The sequence below is a fragment of the Trachinotus anak genome, unplaced genomic scaffold (assembly GCF_046630095.1).
Source record: "Trachinotus anak isolate AG129_WGS33_773 ecotype Australia unplaced genomic scaffold, CSIRO_AGI_Tana_v1 ptg000009l, whole genome shotgun sequence".
NCBI lineage: Eukaryota > Metazoa > Chordata > Actinopteri > Carangiformes > Carangidae > Trachinotus > Trachinotus anak.
In genome coordinates this window covers 20,037,501-20,054,580 of record NW_027273860.1, presented here as the reverse complement: position 1 = coordinate 20,054,580, position 17,080 = coordinate 20,037,501, and the positions used below count along the sequence as shown (strand labels likewise).

Here is a 17,080-nt window from a genome sequence, read left to right as displayed (position 1 = left end):
CATTTAAGTGTTTATTTATACAATGTATTTGTCATCAATCATAGTTTTTCCTATGAAGACTCCTCTTTATCATTTCATATAGTTTTTCAACTGTTACACTGTTTTGTCAGGCATCAGGTTTATACAGCGGCCTCCACTGTATGAGTTACAGTTAAAAGCATAAATGCATCAGCTTGCAGCTATACTACAGTGTGTTAGAAACATCAATGAACTGTTTATATACTGCTTATAAATGTTAAACAGTGGGAAAACAACGCCTTAAAACCAGCATTTGTCTCAGCCCACTGAATACAAGGCTATTTACCAGTGACTCAGACCTAGTTACAGAGAAGTAAATGATGAAGTCAGAGAGTTCGGCTGAAAGCTCAGCTGGGTCCAGCGCAGATGCACTGGGGTGAATGACAACAAAAAAAACGAGCTGATCCAGCTGTTCTGCCGACAGCTGTCCGTGGTGCTGACGTCTCAGTCTCAGCATGAGTGAGACGTTTCATGAAACAGGAGGCGGGATGATGGTGGGAGTGGGGAGGGAAGGAGGCTCACGTGTCGCTTATTCGCCGTGTTTATCTCATGTGAAATGTATTGAACTAAACGACGAAGCATCAGTCCTCCACATGATTTTCTAATCCTCTGCTTCAGGCCCCGTGGACGGCCAGGACCTCGTGGCGCAACGGTAGCGCGTCTGACTCCAGATCAGAAGGTTGCGTGTTCAAATCACGTCGGGGTCAAACCTTTTCAAACGCGAAATCTTAAAGATCACAACCACCACACCAACATCTGCTGCGTTATACATTTAAGAATTATCCGTGACGTCATGAATAATATTGTCAATGACACTGTAATTTACATGTACGTGGAGGCAGTGCAGAAAACCACCCCCTGTGATTCTTATAAAATCATCTTTAAATCACAATCAGAATCAGAATCGGTTTTATTGCCAAGTATGTTTCCACATACAAGGATTTTTTTCCGGTGATTGGTGCAATTGAGGATCAGGGGGATCGGCAACAGTGGGGCTCTCTAGCCTTGTTGATAAGGCTGATAGCAGATGGGAAGAAGCTATTTTTGTGGCGAGAGGTTTTGGTCCTGAAGGACCGCAGCCTCCTGCCAGAGGGGAGTGTCTCAAAGAGTTTGTGTCCAGGGTGGGAGGAGTCAGCTACAATCTTCCCTGCACGCCTCAGAGTCCTTGAGGTGTACAGGTCCTGGAGGGATGGAAGATTGCAGCCAATCACCTTCTCAGCAGAGTGGATGATACGCTGCAGTCTGTTATTGTCCCTCTCCGTGGCAGCAGCGTACCAGATGGTGATGGAGGAGGTGAGGATGGACTCAATGATGGAGGTGTAGAAGTTCACCATCATAGTCCTTGGCAGGTTGAACTTCTTCAATTGCCTCAGGAAATACATCCTCTGCTGAGCTTTTTTGATGAGGGAGCTGATGTTTAGCTCCCATTTGAGATCCTGTGTGATGGTGGTTCCCAAGAAGCGGAAATGCTCCATGGTGGCCACGGGGGAGTCGCACAGGGTGATGGGGGTGGGTGGGGCTGGGCTCTTCCTGAAGTCCACTATCATTTCCACTGTCTTCAGAGCGTTTAGCTCTAGGTTGTTCTGCCTGCACCAGGTCACCAGACGCTCAGTCTCCCACCTGTAGGCAGACTCATCGCCATCAGAGATGAGTCCAATGAGAGTGGTGTCGTCTGCAAACTTCAGGAGCTTGACAGACTGATGGCTGGAGGTGCAGGTGTTGGTGTACAGGGAGAAGAGCAGAGGAGAAAGAACGCAGCCTTGTGGGGATCCAGTGCTGATGGTCTGGGAGTCAGACACGTGCTTTCCTAGCTTCACGTGCTGCCTCCTGTCAGACAGGAAGTCGGTGATCCATCTGCAGGTGGAGTCAGGCACGCTCAGCTGGGAGAGCTTGTCCTGCAGCAGAGCCGGGATGATGGTGTTGAAGGCAGAGCTGAAGTCCACAAACAGGATCCTGGCATAGGTCCCTGAGGAGTCCAGGTGCTGGAGGATGAAGTGGAGAGCCATGTTGACGGCGTCGTCTACAGACCTGTTGGCTCAAAAAACACAATCAGCAGTGAGCTGTTAATTCAACTTTGTAATAAACCTAATAAACCTGACAGTGTACCCCCCACACATTTCCACAAAGATTCATGCTTTTCACACTGGGTTAATCCAGCAGTACAACTGATGGAGCCTCACAGGGTGTTGCATGGGAGGAAACACCTTATTCAGGTCCAAAAAACAGCTTAATTACCCATCCATACCCTAGATGGCAAGGAGACACTTCAGGTAGGTCATTCAGAACGAGAGGAGAGAACATGTGCGATGTACAGCACTCATTCTGTCACTTCAACTGCACCATTCACACTCATCTGAAGATAACTGGGTAACAGAGCAAGATGAGTATTGGTGAATTTTTGAAAATCACTGACCCTGACGTGATTTGAACACACAACCTTCTGATCTGGAGTCAGACGCGCTACCGTTGCGCCACAAGGTCACACAGAGTAAGAAAAGGTCACCTGGGAAAGTGACGTTTGAGAGAAGAGTACAGCACAAAATAAAGTTGTCTACTCTGTTTCTAAACTGATATGATAACATGTTTTTGTGAACAGCGATCGGGTCAAAATCTGCAAATAGAACAGCATTCATTGATCACTAGAAGGCCCCAGGTCAAAAATGAGCTGAGGATCTCCTTCATGTGTGTATGGGTCAAACCCCTGGTTATTGAAATGTAACAAAGACTAAAAGCTTCTGTTAGATTTGTGTTGTTTCACCCATCCAGGCCCCGTCTGGCCATGTCATTCTGGTGACAGGCTTTACGAATATAGAGTGACTCTCTTTTTATTCATTTCCCCCATACATCACTCCAGATTAATGCCAGCAGTTTATCTCTCCAGTCTGTAAACAAGATCCTCAGCCAGTCTTTAACAGACATCAGGCGCAGGATTTGGCACTTTCCTCCCTTTATGACCTATCACTACGCTGCCAAGGTGAAAGTAGCAGGACGCTACAGTATGACACAGTCCACTCCTGCCTTCTGCTCTATACACCCTGCTGCAGACTTTCTTCTCCTGGACTTTTTTCCGAGCTTGTTGAGATGGACTCAATGGAGAGCAGAACTGACTTTGCAGAGCACAAGTTCTAAACCTGATCATGAGATTTTCAAATGTGGATAAGGACTGCAGTGGATATCTTGAATATCTTCTTCTCCTCAGCCCCTCTGCTCAAATATTTTCATCTTAATCCCGCGAGAAGTTTGTTGCTAACTCGCAGTGACCTGGTAACTCAACCCAACAATTTAAAGGTCTCATATTATCTGTTTTCTGACTAGCCAAATAAAAGTATAGCAGATTTCAGGTAAACACTCAGAGAAACCAAATCCTGCCAGGCTGGATGGTGGGTCCAGGTGGGCTGGACTTGGTGCATGACTGAAAGTGGGCGTCTGCTTTATTGTGACATCACAAAGTTCCAGAAGTCCTGACGGCTCATTTTAAGGCTCAGTTTCTGAATACAGGCTGTGTGTGTTTCTCTGTGGACTGAGGCTTTGATACTTTCACAGTATTAATATAGAACCTAGAGCTGCTTTATGATCAAAGAAGACATCGAAATTTCACTGTCTACAAACTGGGACTGTGGAGAACCTGGGCATGAATTGTCAGATACACGTTTATGTACACAATACTGTCAGAAAACATAACATCTTTGTTGTCTCTTGTCCACATTTTTATTTTTATTTTTTCAACAGACAACCAACCATTATTTCCAGCCTAATTTTCATGAAGTAGTAAGTGTAGTGTAGTAGTACCTGATGCGATTCACAGACATCACATGGGCCGATCTGTACTGGGACTGTATCAGGATTTCTGGGCTGAACATTAAGTTTTCCTTCTAAATAATTATGTGATATTTTACTATTCAGGGGATCAGGAACAGCAACTGGCAGCATTTCCTAATCCATGAAATCCGAGTGCTAAGGCTGTGCTAACACCATTCTCTGTGCTCACAGCACACACTGGGCCCAATCCCCACAAATACGCCAATTAAAGGCTCGGGGCCTAATCCAAACAAAGGAGATTCCTGCAGAGAAGACGAGACAGGGTGTAGTACCTGCTTTCAGCCCGCAGATGGAGCCCTCTCAGTTTTCAGAAGTGAAGATCAGTGCTGTTCACTGAACCTCTCCAGGTTGTAGGACACATCAAACTACAGGATACGTGACGTGAATTATAAGCGTAAACATTCATATCAGATATCTGATCAGATATCTGGTGTATTAACAGTTATTTGGCTCTACCAGGCACAATACAAGCAGAACATGAACAGATCCTGATGTTTGTTGAGGCTTGTCAGTTTGATGGCTTCCTCTGTTCTTTCGTGTGTTGGTGCATTAGTCAGAGTTAGGGTTAGACTGCAGGATCTTATTATCTTGGGTTATTAATGATAACTTATAAAGCCAAGGTTAGAAACAGCTAATGTGAGTCATTAGGGAGACTTTAATTATCATTGCGATACATGCTCATGCCTTAACCTGCACCAGACTGTGATGATTATCAGAAATTTGATTTCAGCAATGTCAGACTTGCTTATCTGTCTATGACAATGTTCAGTGGGATTGACAAGTGCAACTGGGGCAATTGGCCAATATCAGCTCATGACTGGCTCTTCATGTGCAGGCTCACATGAAGATATCTGGTGAAGAATTAGACAAAAATGAAATGATGAGATAATGGCGAGTACAAGTGTGAAGCTACCAAACACTGATGTCTTTAAGTGGCAGATACAGTGTGGCTTTGTTGCAATGCTGCAAGGTAACTAAACCAATTTCAAAATCTGCCTTAATCATGTGACACAGCTGTGGGAAACTGTAGTAGATGTGATTTTTTTTTTTATTGTTGTCTTTGCAAATGTTTTTGCAGAGAGCTTCATGTTTATGTCCCATATGACTATGAAACTCTTTCCTGTGTTTTCCAAGTTAGAGGATCATACACAGGAAAGCAGTAGGTTATGTTGCCAACAACGTCATCTCAACATTTGTGAATACAAGGTTTTGTACTTATGGTCAGACCCTGGCATCATTTGAACACCCTCTGATCTGGAGTCAGACATGATGCCACTGCACCCCAGGATCAGTGCAGGTGGTCAAAGAAACAAAATACCTCAAGTGTGCATCACCAGTCAATAAACGATGACCAAAAGCACATTTTCAGGCTGATCTATTATTGCTGATATATCTGTTTGTATGTCTTTAATGCCCTGTTTGACTTCATCCAGATGTGTCCTCTTGCATGTTCTCTGTACCTGCTGATCTTGGATCTGCCCCCGACCTGTAAGTTCTTGCATGACATACAAGACTCAATGGGGAACAAACCAATGACAATAAATCCTGATTCCTCACTTTGCTGCTCCTGGGTAACCTCTGTATGTGTGATAAACATTTTATTTGAATGTGTCCAAAAGCTCAGTATTAATGTTTTACCAATAAGAAGGTTTCAAGATACCTTCAGCAGAGAAAGGTGGTGTTAGAGGGCTGTAAAGGTAGAAAGAGGATGTTGTGAATTACACATGTGTATGAATGAATTTGGTGTGTGTGTGTGAACACTGAGTTCTGCAGTGGTGAGGTAAGCCTGAGATGACAGAGGCAAGTGTCAGGAATGACCTCCTCCTCTCCTGGGACCATGTTGGAGCACGTCTGCCATGGAAGTAACACCCTCTGTCAGTTACAACAGACACAGAGATGCAGGTACACGCACGCTTCGTTTACCATGTCCCTTCTGCACTGCCGCGCTTCTCTCCACGCCTGGAAGTGTGTGCATGAAGAATTTGGATGTTCAGAGGTTTGATGAAACTACTCGTCCTGGTTAACTTGAAACTACTTGCACTGGTACAGATAAATGTCACCAAAATGTAAGATAATGTTCTCAGATGTTATTACAATTCTGTCACTCTTTGACTCAATAAACAGGATCATACTTTTCCACTGTGTGGTGCATTTATTTTAAAATCTAATCCCCACTCATGTGAACAAAACATATAGCAGAGGAAAGCTGCCCTGGCCTTCACTCTTGGCTGTGGATTTCATTGCTCTCCTGGAAAACTGTCATGCACCACACAAACACATTATGCAGAACTGTAAATTACAGAGGAGAATTTTTTTTCAGTTACAGCTGAATGTAGATGCTAAGAGCGGATCAACAATAAGCTGAGACTGAGGAATGTTATAACTGGAACACAGGCCTTCTGAGACCACTGTCTCACACCTCCTCCTCCTCCCTGCATTCCTCATGTGCAGTGCATATACTACAGCTCAGGACTCATCACAGCGGTTTTGGTGGATACATAAAGATGAACAGAAAGCACTGACCTTCTCGTGGATGGATTTTATTGTCACAAACACAACAGGAAAAAAAGTGCCTGACTATTTTATCTTCTTTAAAATGTAAAGAAAACCAGTTGACAGATAACATGTCAGATAAATAAATACACTGAGGGTTTTATGTAAACTTTTATCATTTGCATCCACATTTCAGTGACTTCAGGTGTTGGTTTTCAATAAATACACACATGTTGCTCATAAACACAGATATAACTGAAACACAGATGTTACACCATGAGTGCAAAGGTCACAAAATATCCCCTCGGGTCATCGGTTGACCTCAGTTTGCATTTTAGGGAAGTGTTTTTTCTTTCTTTTGGCCACTAGGGGGAGTATTAGGTGTGTGAAAGTGGGACACTGTGGTGGAGCAGCAGTTAATGAAATGGACTCCCTGTGTTGCCAGTTTTTCACTTTGTAACTCCTGGAGAAGTCGAAGGTGCATGACTGTGATTTGACCTTGAGATGCTTTGAACACATAGGCTGCTGATCTGGAGTCAGTTGTGTTCTCTTTGCACCACAAGGTCAAGACCCATGTATCTCTGGCATTACACGGTGCATTAAATGTATGTACCCAGCTGCCGTGCTCTGAGGTAGTGATGCTTAAAGAAATGTGATACAGTACTGAGTCAGTAAGACTAAAGACTGGTCTATGGACTATACTGGCATGGTCAGATTCCATCAGAGCAAACAAAACAAAACAAACAAACAAAAAAAAAACAGAACTGGAAGTTGAGCAAAAATATTTCTGCAGGGTTCTAACCTTTAAAGCTCACTTATATCTTGCATTGAGACACAGTAGTTCAGAAAAGGGACTGTGGATCTTGCACTCGTGTTCATGTTCACTCATTTGGACGACATCAGTTCATAAAGAAAACGAGCTGCAGGGAAGCTCAACAGAAAAGGTTGCAGCTTTTATCAGTGAATTGGGTCATACTGCAGATCCAGCCTCGGGCTGATTCCTCATCCTGCACTGCACTTCAATAATTAAGACATATGCATAACATTAATATATGCTTTGTTATCAGTGGCATAAGTGCAGCTCACTAACATAAAGGTCTGACATTGGTGTGATCTCAGCAGCTGCTTTGAGAGCATACATGTAACTCATGCAGTCTGTCTCATCCATGTCAGTTACAACATCTGTTTACATGTCCCACACTCTGAATCATCCAGGTCGTCACAGATACAGCGAATCCAAGTGTGGTAATACATAAGCTACGTAATACTTGTTTCAATATACCAGCAGTTCCTCGCCTGAGCCCGGATCAGGGCCTCATAAAGTTACCCAACAATAACTCCCAAACAGAAGACTCTTCATCTGATCAGATCTTGTCTGACTCCAGTGGAATCCCACACGAGATGTTGGTACAGCAGGTAGATATGGATCAGGACTTCGCAGGAGTGTGTGCAGTGACACAGGCCCTGCTGTTCCACTACTGTGCAAACCTCCACTGAATACTGTGCATATAAAGTATCCCTCAAACCATGGCACCTGCCTGCAACTGACCTGCCGGCCCCAGACCCTGAAGGTCCTCAAAGCCCAGGGTTGTCTGTTATGCAATTATTTAAATTTGTGCTGAAACAGATGATCACAAACTAAATGTCATCCAGATAACCGGAGGCAGAGGAGTATTCCAGTCTAGAAATAGTTTTTTTTTGGGACTCTGGGAAAAACAGGTTGGGGATATATGTGCATGTGAGAGCTTGACGGGGCCCACAACTCACCCGTGCCCAGAAACCCTCCTGAGGGTAATTCTGGCTCTGGTCCCGTGATGTTAAGAACCCAGAGAAATCACAGACTCCAGCTCTGGGGTCTAAAGCCAGCAATAATAGTGGTCTAAGATATATTTACTCATAATGACTCATAATGACTACCAATCACCATGGCAACATGAACAAAAATTACACATTCATTTTAAAATTATAAAAGTTTTTTTTTTGTGGTTTTTTTCATGCTGCACCACACATGATACAGACTGCAAACCCACATGTTGAGCAACTTTTTCATATGAAGTGAAAGACTGAGTTTGGAGAGTAGGGAGCGTTGTCGGTGCCTGCTCGGACATGCGGGCGCCCTGGCACAGGCAGAGGCTGTGCGCTCCCGCTGGAGAGGCGCTCTGCTGGGAAGTTTCTGTGAAGTGAGTCAACACGGCACAGGGAGGACGCCACCCCGCAGCTCTGCCGCCGGAGCCAGTGCTGGGCTGCTCTTCCTCTCCGAGGACGCAGGACACAAAGACGCCTCCGCTTCGCTCTCTTCACAGGAGTTTGGGGATTTAGTTTTTTTCTTTTTAACCTTGGCACCCCGGGGATGGTTATTGTCGCTTTGACGCGGCTTTTTCCTCTTTGGAATTAAGGCGGCGGAGGAGAAATGAAAGTGACGGTGTGTTTCGGGAGGACCCGGGTGGTCGTTCCGTGTGGAGATGGGAATATAAAAGTCCACAGCCTGATCGAAAAGGCGACCATGAGGTATAAAAAGGCGATCGCAAAGGTAAGCCCCCCCACACACGCAGCTTTTGAAACGTTTGGCTCAGAGCAGCGCACTGGATCCACACTGGCGCCGCAACATGGCGCTTTTCTCGGGCTGGGAAGAGGGAGAGAGTGGGCAGAAGACAGGCAGTGGCTGCCCCTGGAATCGGAGCCAGTGGGGACCCCCAGGGGCCCCCGGCGGAGGGAGAGTGGGGGAGTGCACTGAGTTGCAGGGGAAAGTTTACATTGTTCCTCCAAAGATGCTCAAGATTCCTTTCATGGAGGTGGTTCACTAATTCCTCCACAACTAATCTAAGAAGTTGTGAGGCAGATGAGCCCGCTCTCTGCTGCCTTCTGTACCCGTTAGGTTCAAACACGGGACTGGTTCCCAGTCAGAGCTGGTTTCACTGGCGGAGAGTGCGCAAGTCTCACCCGGAGAGTGTGTTTAGCAGCGGGGGTGACAGGAGGAGAACAAGCCGCGCTCTGTGGGTGTGTGTGAGTGTAGGTGTGCTGGAAGACATCACAGTCAAACACTGGTGCAATAAATCTATGAAAACGCAGTGAAGTGACTGCTGTATATTACACAGTAAGTCTCTGTAGGACTGTTATTTGTACATGAGCTGGTTCCATTCACCTATAGGCCAGTGTAAATTTAGACATCATAGACACATTTGCAGTCTGTGTGTTTGCATTAATGTCGTAATATCATGGAAGAAGTGTTCACAGGCCAGTGGAATGAGTCTGACCAACCTGTGTACTGACGGAGAAACTCTGTGCACTCACTGCTCTTCTGTTACAGGCTCAGAAAACAGGTTTCAAGTTCATCCAAGTTTCATCTATTAAATGACGGAACGCGTGACTGTGTGAAACCCCTGTGCCAGATTTGAATGAGGCCTGACTATAGGACACTGATTGCTTTTCCCTTTGTGGGTTTCCAGTGGCTGTGCTTTAAAGCCCATTAAATGACTAATGAATGAAAGTTGGGAACTGTTGCCGTGGTTAGTGACAGCACTTTCTCCTCCTTCTCCAGTGGGTGGTATCACCATTGGAATCAGTTAATGCTGCAGCTTTTCCTGACGGGATTGAAACGTCTTATTGAAGCTGTGCTTGTATCAGCAGGTTTGATCTTCTCACTGTTTTGGCTTTGGAAAACTTTCAACTTCTCTTCTAGACAGACGGGCCCATAAGACTTAGACAGGTGTCAGACAGATCTAGAGTGGGAATAGTGAAGGCAAACAGGATGTGGATTTGATTTTTACCCACGTTTCATTTCACACCTGTATGCACATCTCCACGGGGACGGATGAAATACCTTTAACTTCCTGCTGAAGATGAACATTCCCCGTTGCACCTCGGTAGATTTTCCCCACTGAAGGCAAACAGTGACGAAGTAGGTCAACATTGACACTCATTCTTGAAGAGCACTTCCTCCTTAGACACACACCAGCAATCACACACATACCCACACACATTCACTCCTTTGTGTACCAGTGCTTGATGGTTTTCCGTGGTTCAGCAGAATGGAGGCGACTGGTCCATTGATCCATGCAGCGGTGCTGTAAGTGGAGAAGGGTAGGCTTTCCCTCCGGAGAACACTTGGCTCTGGATCAACACTAACTACTGTATCGCAAGCCAGCCAGGACCTTTGGACTGCCGGAGGAAATAATCCCACATAGGTCACTTGAGTATGATGATATTCCTGCAGCTGACAGCAACACTGAAATGCTTCAAACTTCAATTTAAAAGTGCAAAGGTTGTTTTTATGGCAGCATTTACGACGTAATGAAAATTACAAACCTCTTAAAAGATGTTACAACATTACATCCCGTGGCATACAGATACTGTTTCATTCAATATGTGTTTCAGTGCTCAAATCAGAATTTCTTATTGCAGTCAGCTGCAGTGTTTCAGCATCAGCATGAAAAACAGAGGAGCGAGGGAAAGTGAAATAAGTGTCCACCACATTCTGCAACTGGAGTGTTTCTAAATAAGAGATACTGAGAAGTGTTGGTATGTTACTGTCAGTCCATGTTTGTATGGGATGTGGGTGGCTGAATGCTAGAATAGGTTTGACCTTAACAGCTGACAAAAAAACTCCAAAAACTAAAAGGCTTTGCAGTGCATGAACGCAGCCTCCTGTGCTGAAGGCCAGTTTATACTTCTGTGTTAGATCGGGGCTGTAGGTATGGAGCTGCCGCATACTATACCCCGCAGCCGGACATGCACCTACACGTCGCAGCGACACAGAGCACAACAACTGTGATTGGTCCACTTGGTAGCATGCCTCATGCATGTCTTTCAGTGGGAGGACAAGCATAGAAAAGTCACTCTCCTTCTGCCTTAAATCAGTTTCCTACAACATTTCTTCATTGTTGTGTGGTAATGTCATTAAAACTAACTAACTCTTCACTGATCCCACGCAGACGTGTAAACCAGGCTCTAGGTTACTTTCGCACCTTTGTCTTCTTTTGGTCCTCTCCAAATCAATCAATAATCTCAGACCTTTAGTTTTGATCCTGTTTGTGTTCACGCTGAAGTTCCACAGACTGACAGTATCTCATTCATTCATGTGTCAGTTCTGTTAACTGTCATCCTGCATCATCAGCTCTGCATGAGGCTGTGTGAGGAAATCAGGTTGTGGTGACTCACCAGGTCACGCTGAGTTACTGAGCCTTGTGTGTTCATTTATCATCTCTCAGAGGTCGAACAGAGCTGCCGATGAGCGCTGTTAGTGCAGACTGCAGCTCGGAGTCATTCGATGAATAATATCAAACAAACAAAGGTAGAAGGAAGAGGCGTGTAGACAGTTACTGAAAAGTTTCACTCCTTTATTTTCTCACACATTCTAATGAGAAACTGTTTAAAGACAGACATGAGCTCAACATACCTGTGTTTTTACTTCACCTCATCCTCTGCACTCATGTTCTGACACGCATAGTTGTTACAATGGATACTGAGCAATTTACATAAATATATATGCTAAAATCATATATCTATGATCATAAGATCTCCTCACAGCTGTACCCAAGTCCACATGGCGTTGGACCAAGACCGTCCTGTTAAGGTGATCCTGGTCCAGGTGATCCTGGTCCAGGTTGAGTCCACACCAGAGTTTGGTTGAATCCTTTCACACGGGCCCAGACAAACCAAACTAAATGAGCAAACCAAACAGGTTTGGTGTGAGTAAATCGGGATTAATCACCTCTGTTCCTGTTGTACCTTCACATTTATGTTCACACTTTCTATAAACTGTCCCACTTATAAAACATGTGTCGCATGTGTTGTTCAGGTTGTTATGGTAACTCTGCCTTTTACCGTTGAAACTGTTGCTGTTAGTTTCCTGTAGCATCTAATATCTGTCAGCTCTGAGCTGTGCTGAATTGGCTGAACCCAATCAGACAGTGTGGCAAGCTGCTCCGGTGTACCTGATCTTCTCTGGGGACACTTGAAGGCTTCGCCTCAGTCTCAGGGGGACCAGGAAGTGCGCGTCAATCACCCACTCAAGCACCATTAACTTCAGAGTCAATCTGGTCCACAGTATTCACAGTCATGAAGCATTAATGCTGAATGGCTTTTCATGCTTCTCTTCCTGCTTTCCCCTTGACAAGGCTGTTGTTTTTAGCTCTTGGCCAGTCAAATAATACGTTTACCACATTTTAGTCATGTAAGCAGGAGCAGTATGAAGATGTTATTTTGTGGGCTGCCCTGTTGGCATACAGAACACCACGTGGACGTGACTGCGAGGTTCAGACCTTTACTCAGTCTGGTTTCAGTCACATCTGGTGCACCGTCATAAATATACATAAAACAAAAGAACACTCAAACACACAGTCACAGTCACCGGATCCATAATTTGTGGCTCCAACTCTGCATCTCTAGATCCTATTTGTCTTCCACTTTCCCACAGCTCCCCCACCTAAATGTAGGTTAAGGCCTTAGAGAACATAATTGTACTTTTTCCTCCCACGTTGCTGAAATACACAGAATATCTTTAGGGGACAACACAGTTTAAGAAAACAATGTTGCACATTTCCATGTCACCACTTCTGTTATTTTACAGTATATCAGCAGCATATGATGAGCATTCCTGGATGTCTGAAGACAAGTCCATGAAGTTATGATTCATCTCTGTTTATAGACCACACAGATGCACGAGACGTCACAAATGTCTGATTTTATGCTGCGCACTATTGTCTTGCCACCTAAAACAGTGATATATTGTCGAGGCTTGAGCACTGGTGTTGTCACCGCGTCTCTTCTCTAACCTGCAGTAAACTACATAGAATTTGTCAAGCTGAAATCCCGTTATCTCAGAATGACAGAATGATAAAGAGCAAGTTACAAATCATTTAACTGTAAAAGAAGAATTTGTCATGTTGTTTTCTTGCTGATGAGAGATATATACTAGATACTCTGATGTCTGACCTTGAAATATGAAGCTATATTAATCAGTGTGCTGTAGAGGTGGTTCTGTCTTTCCAGCCTTTATAATAAGCCAAACATTTACCAAAATCTTTGCATCTTTAAAATTTAGATTCAAATAAGATATAATGTGTTCAGTCTCAGTTTTGGCAGTATTTTTAAGGTTTGTTCTTCTTGTGACAGATGATAAATTTTCCTCCATGGGAGATCAAGTCATTCTGTGTGTTTTTCCACCAATGGTTTTATTCCCGGATGGATGTCTTTCAGATACTGCCAAACAGATTTTTTTCCTGTTAATCACTATTAAAAACAAAGTGTGATTATATCCACTGTGATTCCAAGTTGGAAAACAAAGCATGAAAATGTGGCGGTGAATATTTTCTTATGGGTTCTGGATAAAGTAACATGTTTGCTGTCCTTTAAAGAACCGGTTGACCACATGGCGCACAGGGACAGGACACATGCACTGAGGGAAATAGACACACAAGAACTGATGCTCCTTGATCCCACAACAGCACCCTCACACCTGGGAGGCTGCCTTTTTCGGACCCCTGTCCTAAGGCTCCCACTCTCTCTGGCTCCTTGTCAGATCAAAGCAAATTGATGAGAAACAGGGGGAAGCTGCCTCCAGTCGAAGGAGTCAGGATAAACATTTCTCTACTGCAGGGCAAAGTTAGGCAACTGAGCATCTGTTTGTAACAAAATGTTTGAAGCATCAAATTGATGTTGATTTGTTGGAAAAGCAAATAACAAAAAGGCCTCAAAAACACAAGTCAGCTACATCTGTTTCTGCAGTAGAAACCAGGCTTTTATAAAAGGAAGTGCAACACTGCAATTTAGAAAGTTTTAACTGCATGTTTTGCATCTGTAATGCAGTGAACTGTTTCCGCTTTCAAATGCACTGCTTCAAACACCATTAATCTGGACGTGTTAGCCTTCAGTTTTTAGTTTTCATCTCTTCTCAGTAAAGACCTGACATGAACCTCTGCCACTGCAGCCTAACAAAAACACACTGCAAAGAAAAAGTGGGAAGTACCTTTGGAAGGGTTGTCAGCGCTCATTAGCTCACTACACTCAGCCGCTCCCTGGTTATGTAATGGAGAGGAGCTGCTGTATGTGAATAGGAATATTGCAGGAGTGGAAGGTAATTGGGGGATTATCATGAGTGGACTGCAGAACGCTGTGGCCCTGTAGGATGATGGGATGCAATGTGATTGATGGTTACTCAGTACGAGTTGGTTTATGGTTCAACTGTGGTCGAGCGGCATTGATTTTTTTTTTTAGAGTTCATTTCTACCACAGCAGGGCACAAAGCAGGGAGATGTGTGGACTCAGTAACCTCTCATCCTCTTGTTGTATTCTCTCCTGTTTGTCTCAGTTTCCTATCCTTTGTTTTTCCTCTCTTGTATCTTGATCTCTCTCCATTCTTTCTTCCTTTCTTCTTCTCCAGCTGGTCAACACAGTGCTGTCTTCCAGCCGGCTGAGCAGAGTGTCCTTGCTTTCATGCTAGTTCCTGCAGGGGAATTTTTGCCTGCCAGTCTTTTGAGTAAAACATCACACAGTCCCTGCTCTAAAGTCTAGAGTTGAAATTTGCCCGAGCATTCAGAAAAGATGCTCAACACCTGGCCTGCACTGCACTGTGTCTGCTGAGTGCAGCTCGGGCCCTGTATTTCTGTCCCAACTCAGGTCAAAGAGAATAGCAACTGAATCCACCAGGCATTCTGTTTTTTTATGTCCAAACCTGACCTGATCCAGTCAGTATAACCTGAATCAGTAGCTGTGTCCCAATTCAGGGGCCTTCGGAGAACACGGTCTACGAAGCTGTGGCCCTTCGAAGCTTCATGAAGCTGGTCCATGGAGGATTTTCACTTCGACAAAGCATGACTCCTTTCCCCCTGCAGCCTTGACAACATGTAACTGTTCGTTCACAGAAACTTGAGGTTTTATAGCCCTTGATTTTAACAGTTGTACCATTAGCTGTTGAACTGAGCTGAAACCCAGTACTTACATTTAAAAGTGTAAAATGCTCTCTGTCAGTGTTATTTGCTTTCATTACCGGCTTGCAATGAATCTTGCGTTAGGTTGGGCCACGATGGGTCCACCAGTTTGAGTCCTCATTTCCATTTAAAGGAGCCTTTGAAAAGGGACAGCCTAGTCACCCCCCTGTTACACAATCGCTATCCAAATGCAGCCTCTGAAGGATGTGGCCCCTTAATTGGGACACAGCTACTGAGTTTGTGTTACCCTGTCATGCAGTTGTTGTTAACCATGGTCACCGCTTGCCTGTTTAATCCGATTACAAATATTTAGGCACCAATGACTGTCAAAAGGCCAACATGACCAAACCTGACCTGAACCCGAACATTACTTCTACATTTTTGTCCGAACCCGTCCCGACCTGTCAGGCTCAGGTCAGCTGTCCTCCTGCTAGTCTACTGAGATCTAAGTCGGTGATTTACTCAATCTTTTGAGTGTCTTGCTTTTAAAACTAACATGTTTACTTTGGGAAGAGTAAGAGAGTGGATTGTGCAGTTCAGAATAGCCTGTAATTTCCCATGGAGGCTGGTAACAGCAAGTTTATAGTCGCATACAGTGGTGACAGTAGATGGAGAAGCAGACTAGTAGTTAAATACTAGTCTCAAATACTGGTAGAGAGATCTGTAAGAACTACTTTAATCTAAGTATAATTCACTCAGTGTAGAAACAGTGTTTGTCTGAGACCACTTGAATTGAATGGGAAAGTGGTCTCAGTTTGTATAACCCCACTGTGCACAGTTATTTTGGTGCTTTATATAAGCACTTGAAATGAAACAGTTACAGATAAGTTAAAGTGTTGACCTTCAGTTTTAAAGGTGTTTGAAAATGTTCCCCTTCATAGTGGATAAACAGGTGCAGACAGTGAACCAGAATTATCCTAAACACACAGAAAGGCCACCAACGTGTTTTTCATGGCCAAACATCGGGATGTTCCTGACGTCAAAGTCACTTGATCTGGCAGCAACCCCACAACAAGCAAGCAGTGAGGCTGGCTGTAGTACAGGCCTGACAGAGCACCACCAGGGAAGGTATCAGGTGTCTGCTGTCCAAGTATGTATGGACTGCTGTGTAGGTACCACAGAGGTTGGTATACATTTGTGAGATTACTACTGGCTGGCAGTCAAAATCACTGTCTGGCCGCCTTCAGTATTTGTATGAATAATACCAAGCACAATGGCACCTCCCAGACAGCACCTGTTTCTCAGGTGTACACACACGGGCTGCGCATGGTAGGGAGGGCACATACTATACATGCATGCAAAGAGTTGTGACGGCAGAGTGCACCACATGCTGAGATGAAAGAGTTGTGCTTGAGTGTTGCACACAGAGCTGGGAGAATTTCTGGCAGCATCTGCTTAACACAGCAATGCAAGCAGGCCTTATGCCACAATGGTAACTGCCAAAGTCTAAGTCTGCCATAGCCACTCCAAGCCATTGCATGCCTGGTTTTCCAGCTCTGTATATTGTGTTGGGACATTCTGGGTCAGTCTCTGTTGTCACTGATGATGTGGTTTTAATCGTTAATATTGATTTTTTTCTTTTTTTCCTTTATGGTTTTGCTGTGTTTATCCTCTGTCTTTTGAATTGCATAACAAACTTTTATTCAGCAGGACCTGAGACTGTGTAGGAGGAAGCACATGGTGAATTACTGGGTGTGTTTTCTTCAGGGGATTTTTTTCTTCTTGTGGCTTGATTCAGACATAGCTCAGTTTGACCATGCTGACATATCAAACATGAGTTCTTGATTGCCGCTAGCATGTGTTTTCTCGTCCCAGCCACAGCC

General features: G+C 44.4%; 1 protein-coding gene and 2 non-coding genes across 3 annotated transcripts in view; 2 read left to right on the top strand and 1 right to left on the bottom strand.

The window, feature by feature from the left end:
• The first annotated feature begins 653 nt into the window (after nucleotides 1-653).
• Nucleotides 654-725, top strand: trnaw-cca (transfer RNA tryptophan (anticodon CCA)). Its single transcript has one exon. It is a non-coding gene; the product is annotated as a tRNA-Trp (tRNA).
• A 1,702-nt stretch (nucleotides 726-2,427) lies between these two features.
• trnaw-cca (transfer RNA tryptophan (anticodon CCA)) lies at nucleotides 2,428-2,499 on the bottom strand. Its single transcript has one exon. It is a non-coding gene; the product is annotated as a tRNA-Trp (tRNA).
• Nucleotides 2,500-8,381: 5,882 nt separating this feature from the next.
• LOC139625582 (partitioning defective 3 homolog) overlaps nucleotides 8,382-17,080 on the top strand; it is a 358,479-nt gene continuing 349,780 nt past the window's right edge. Inside the window, exon 1 of the mRNA XM_071485696.1 lies at nucleotides 8,382-8,860. Coding sequence (XP_071341797.1) covers nucleotides 8,741-8,860 — 120 coding nt within the window. The 5' untranslated portion in view covers nucleotides 8,382-8,740. The remainder of the gene's footprint in view (nucleotides 8,861-17,080) is intronic.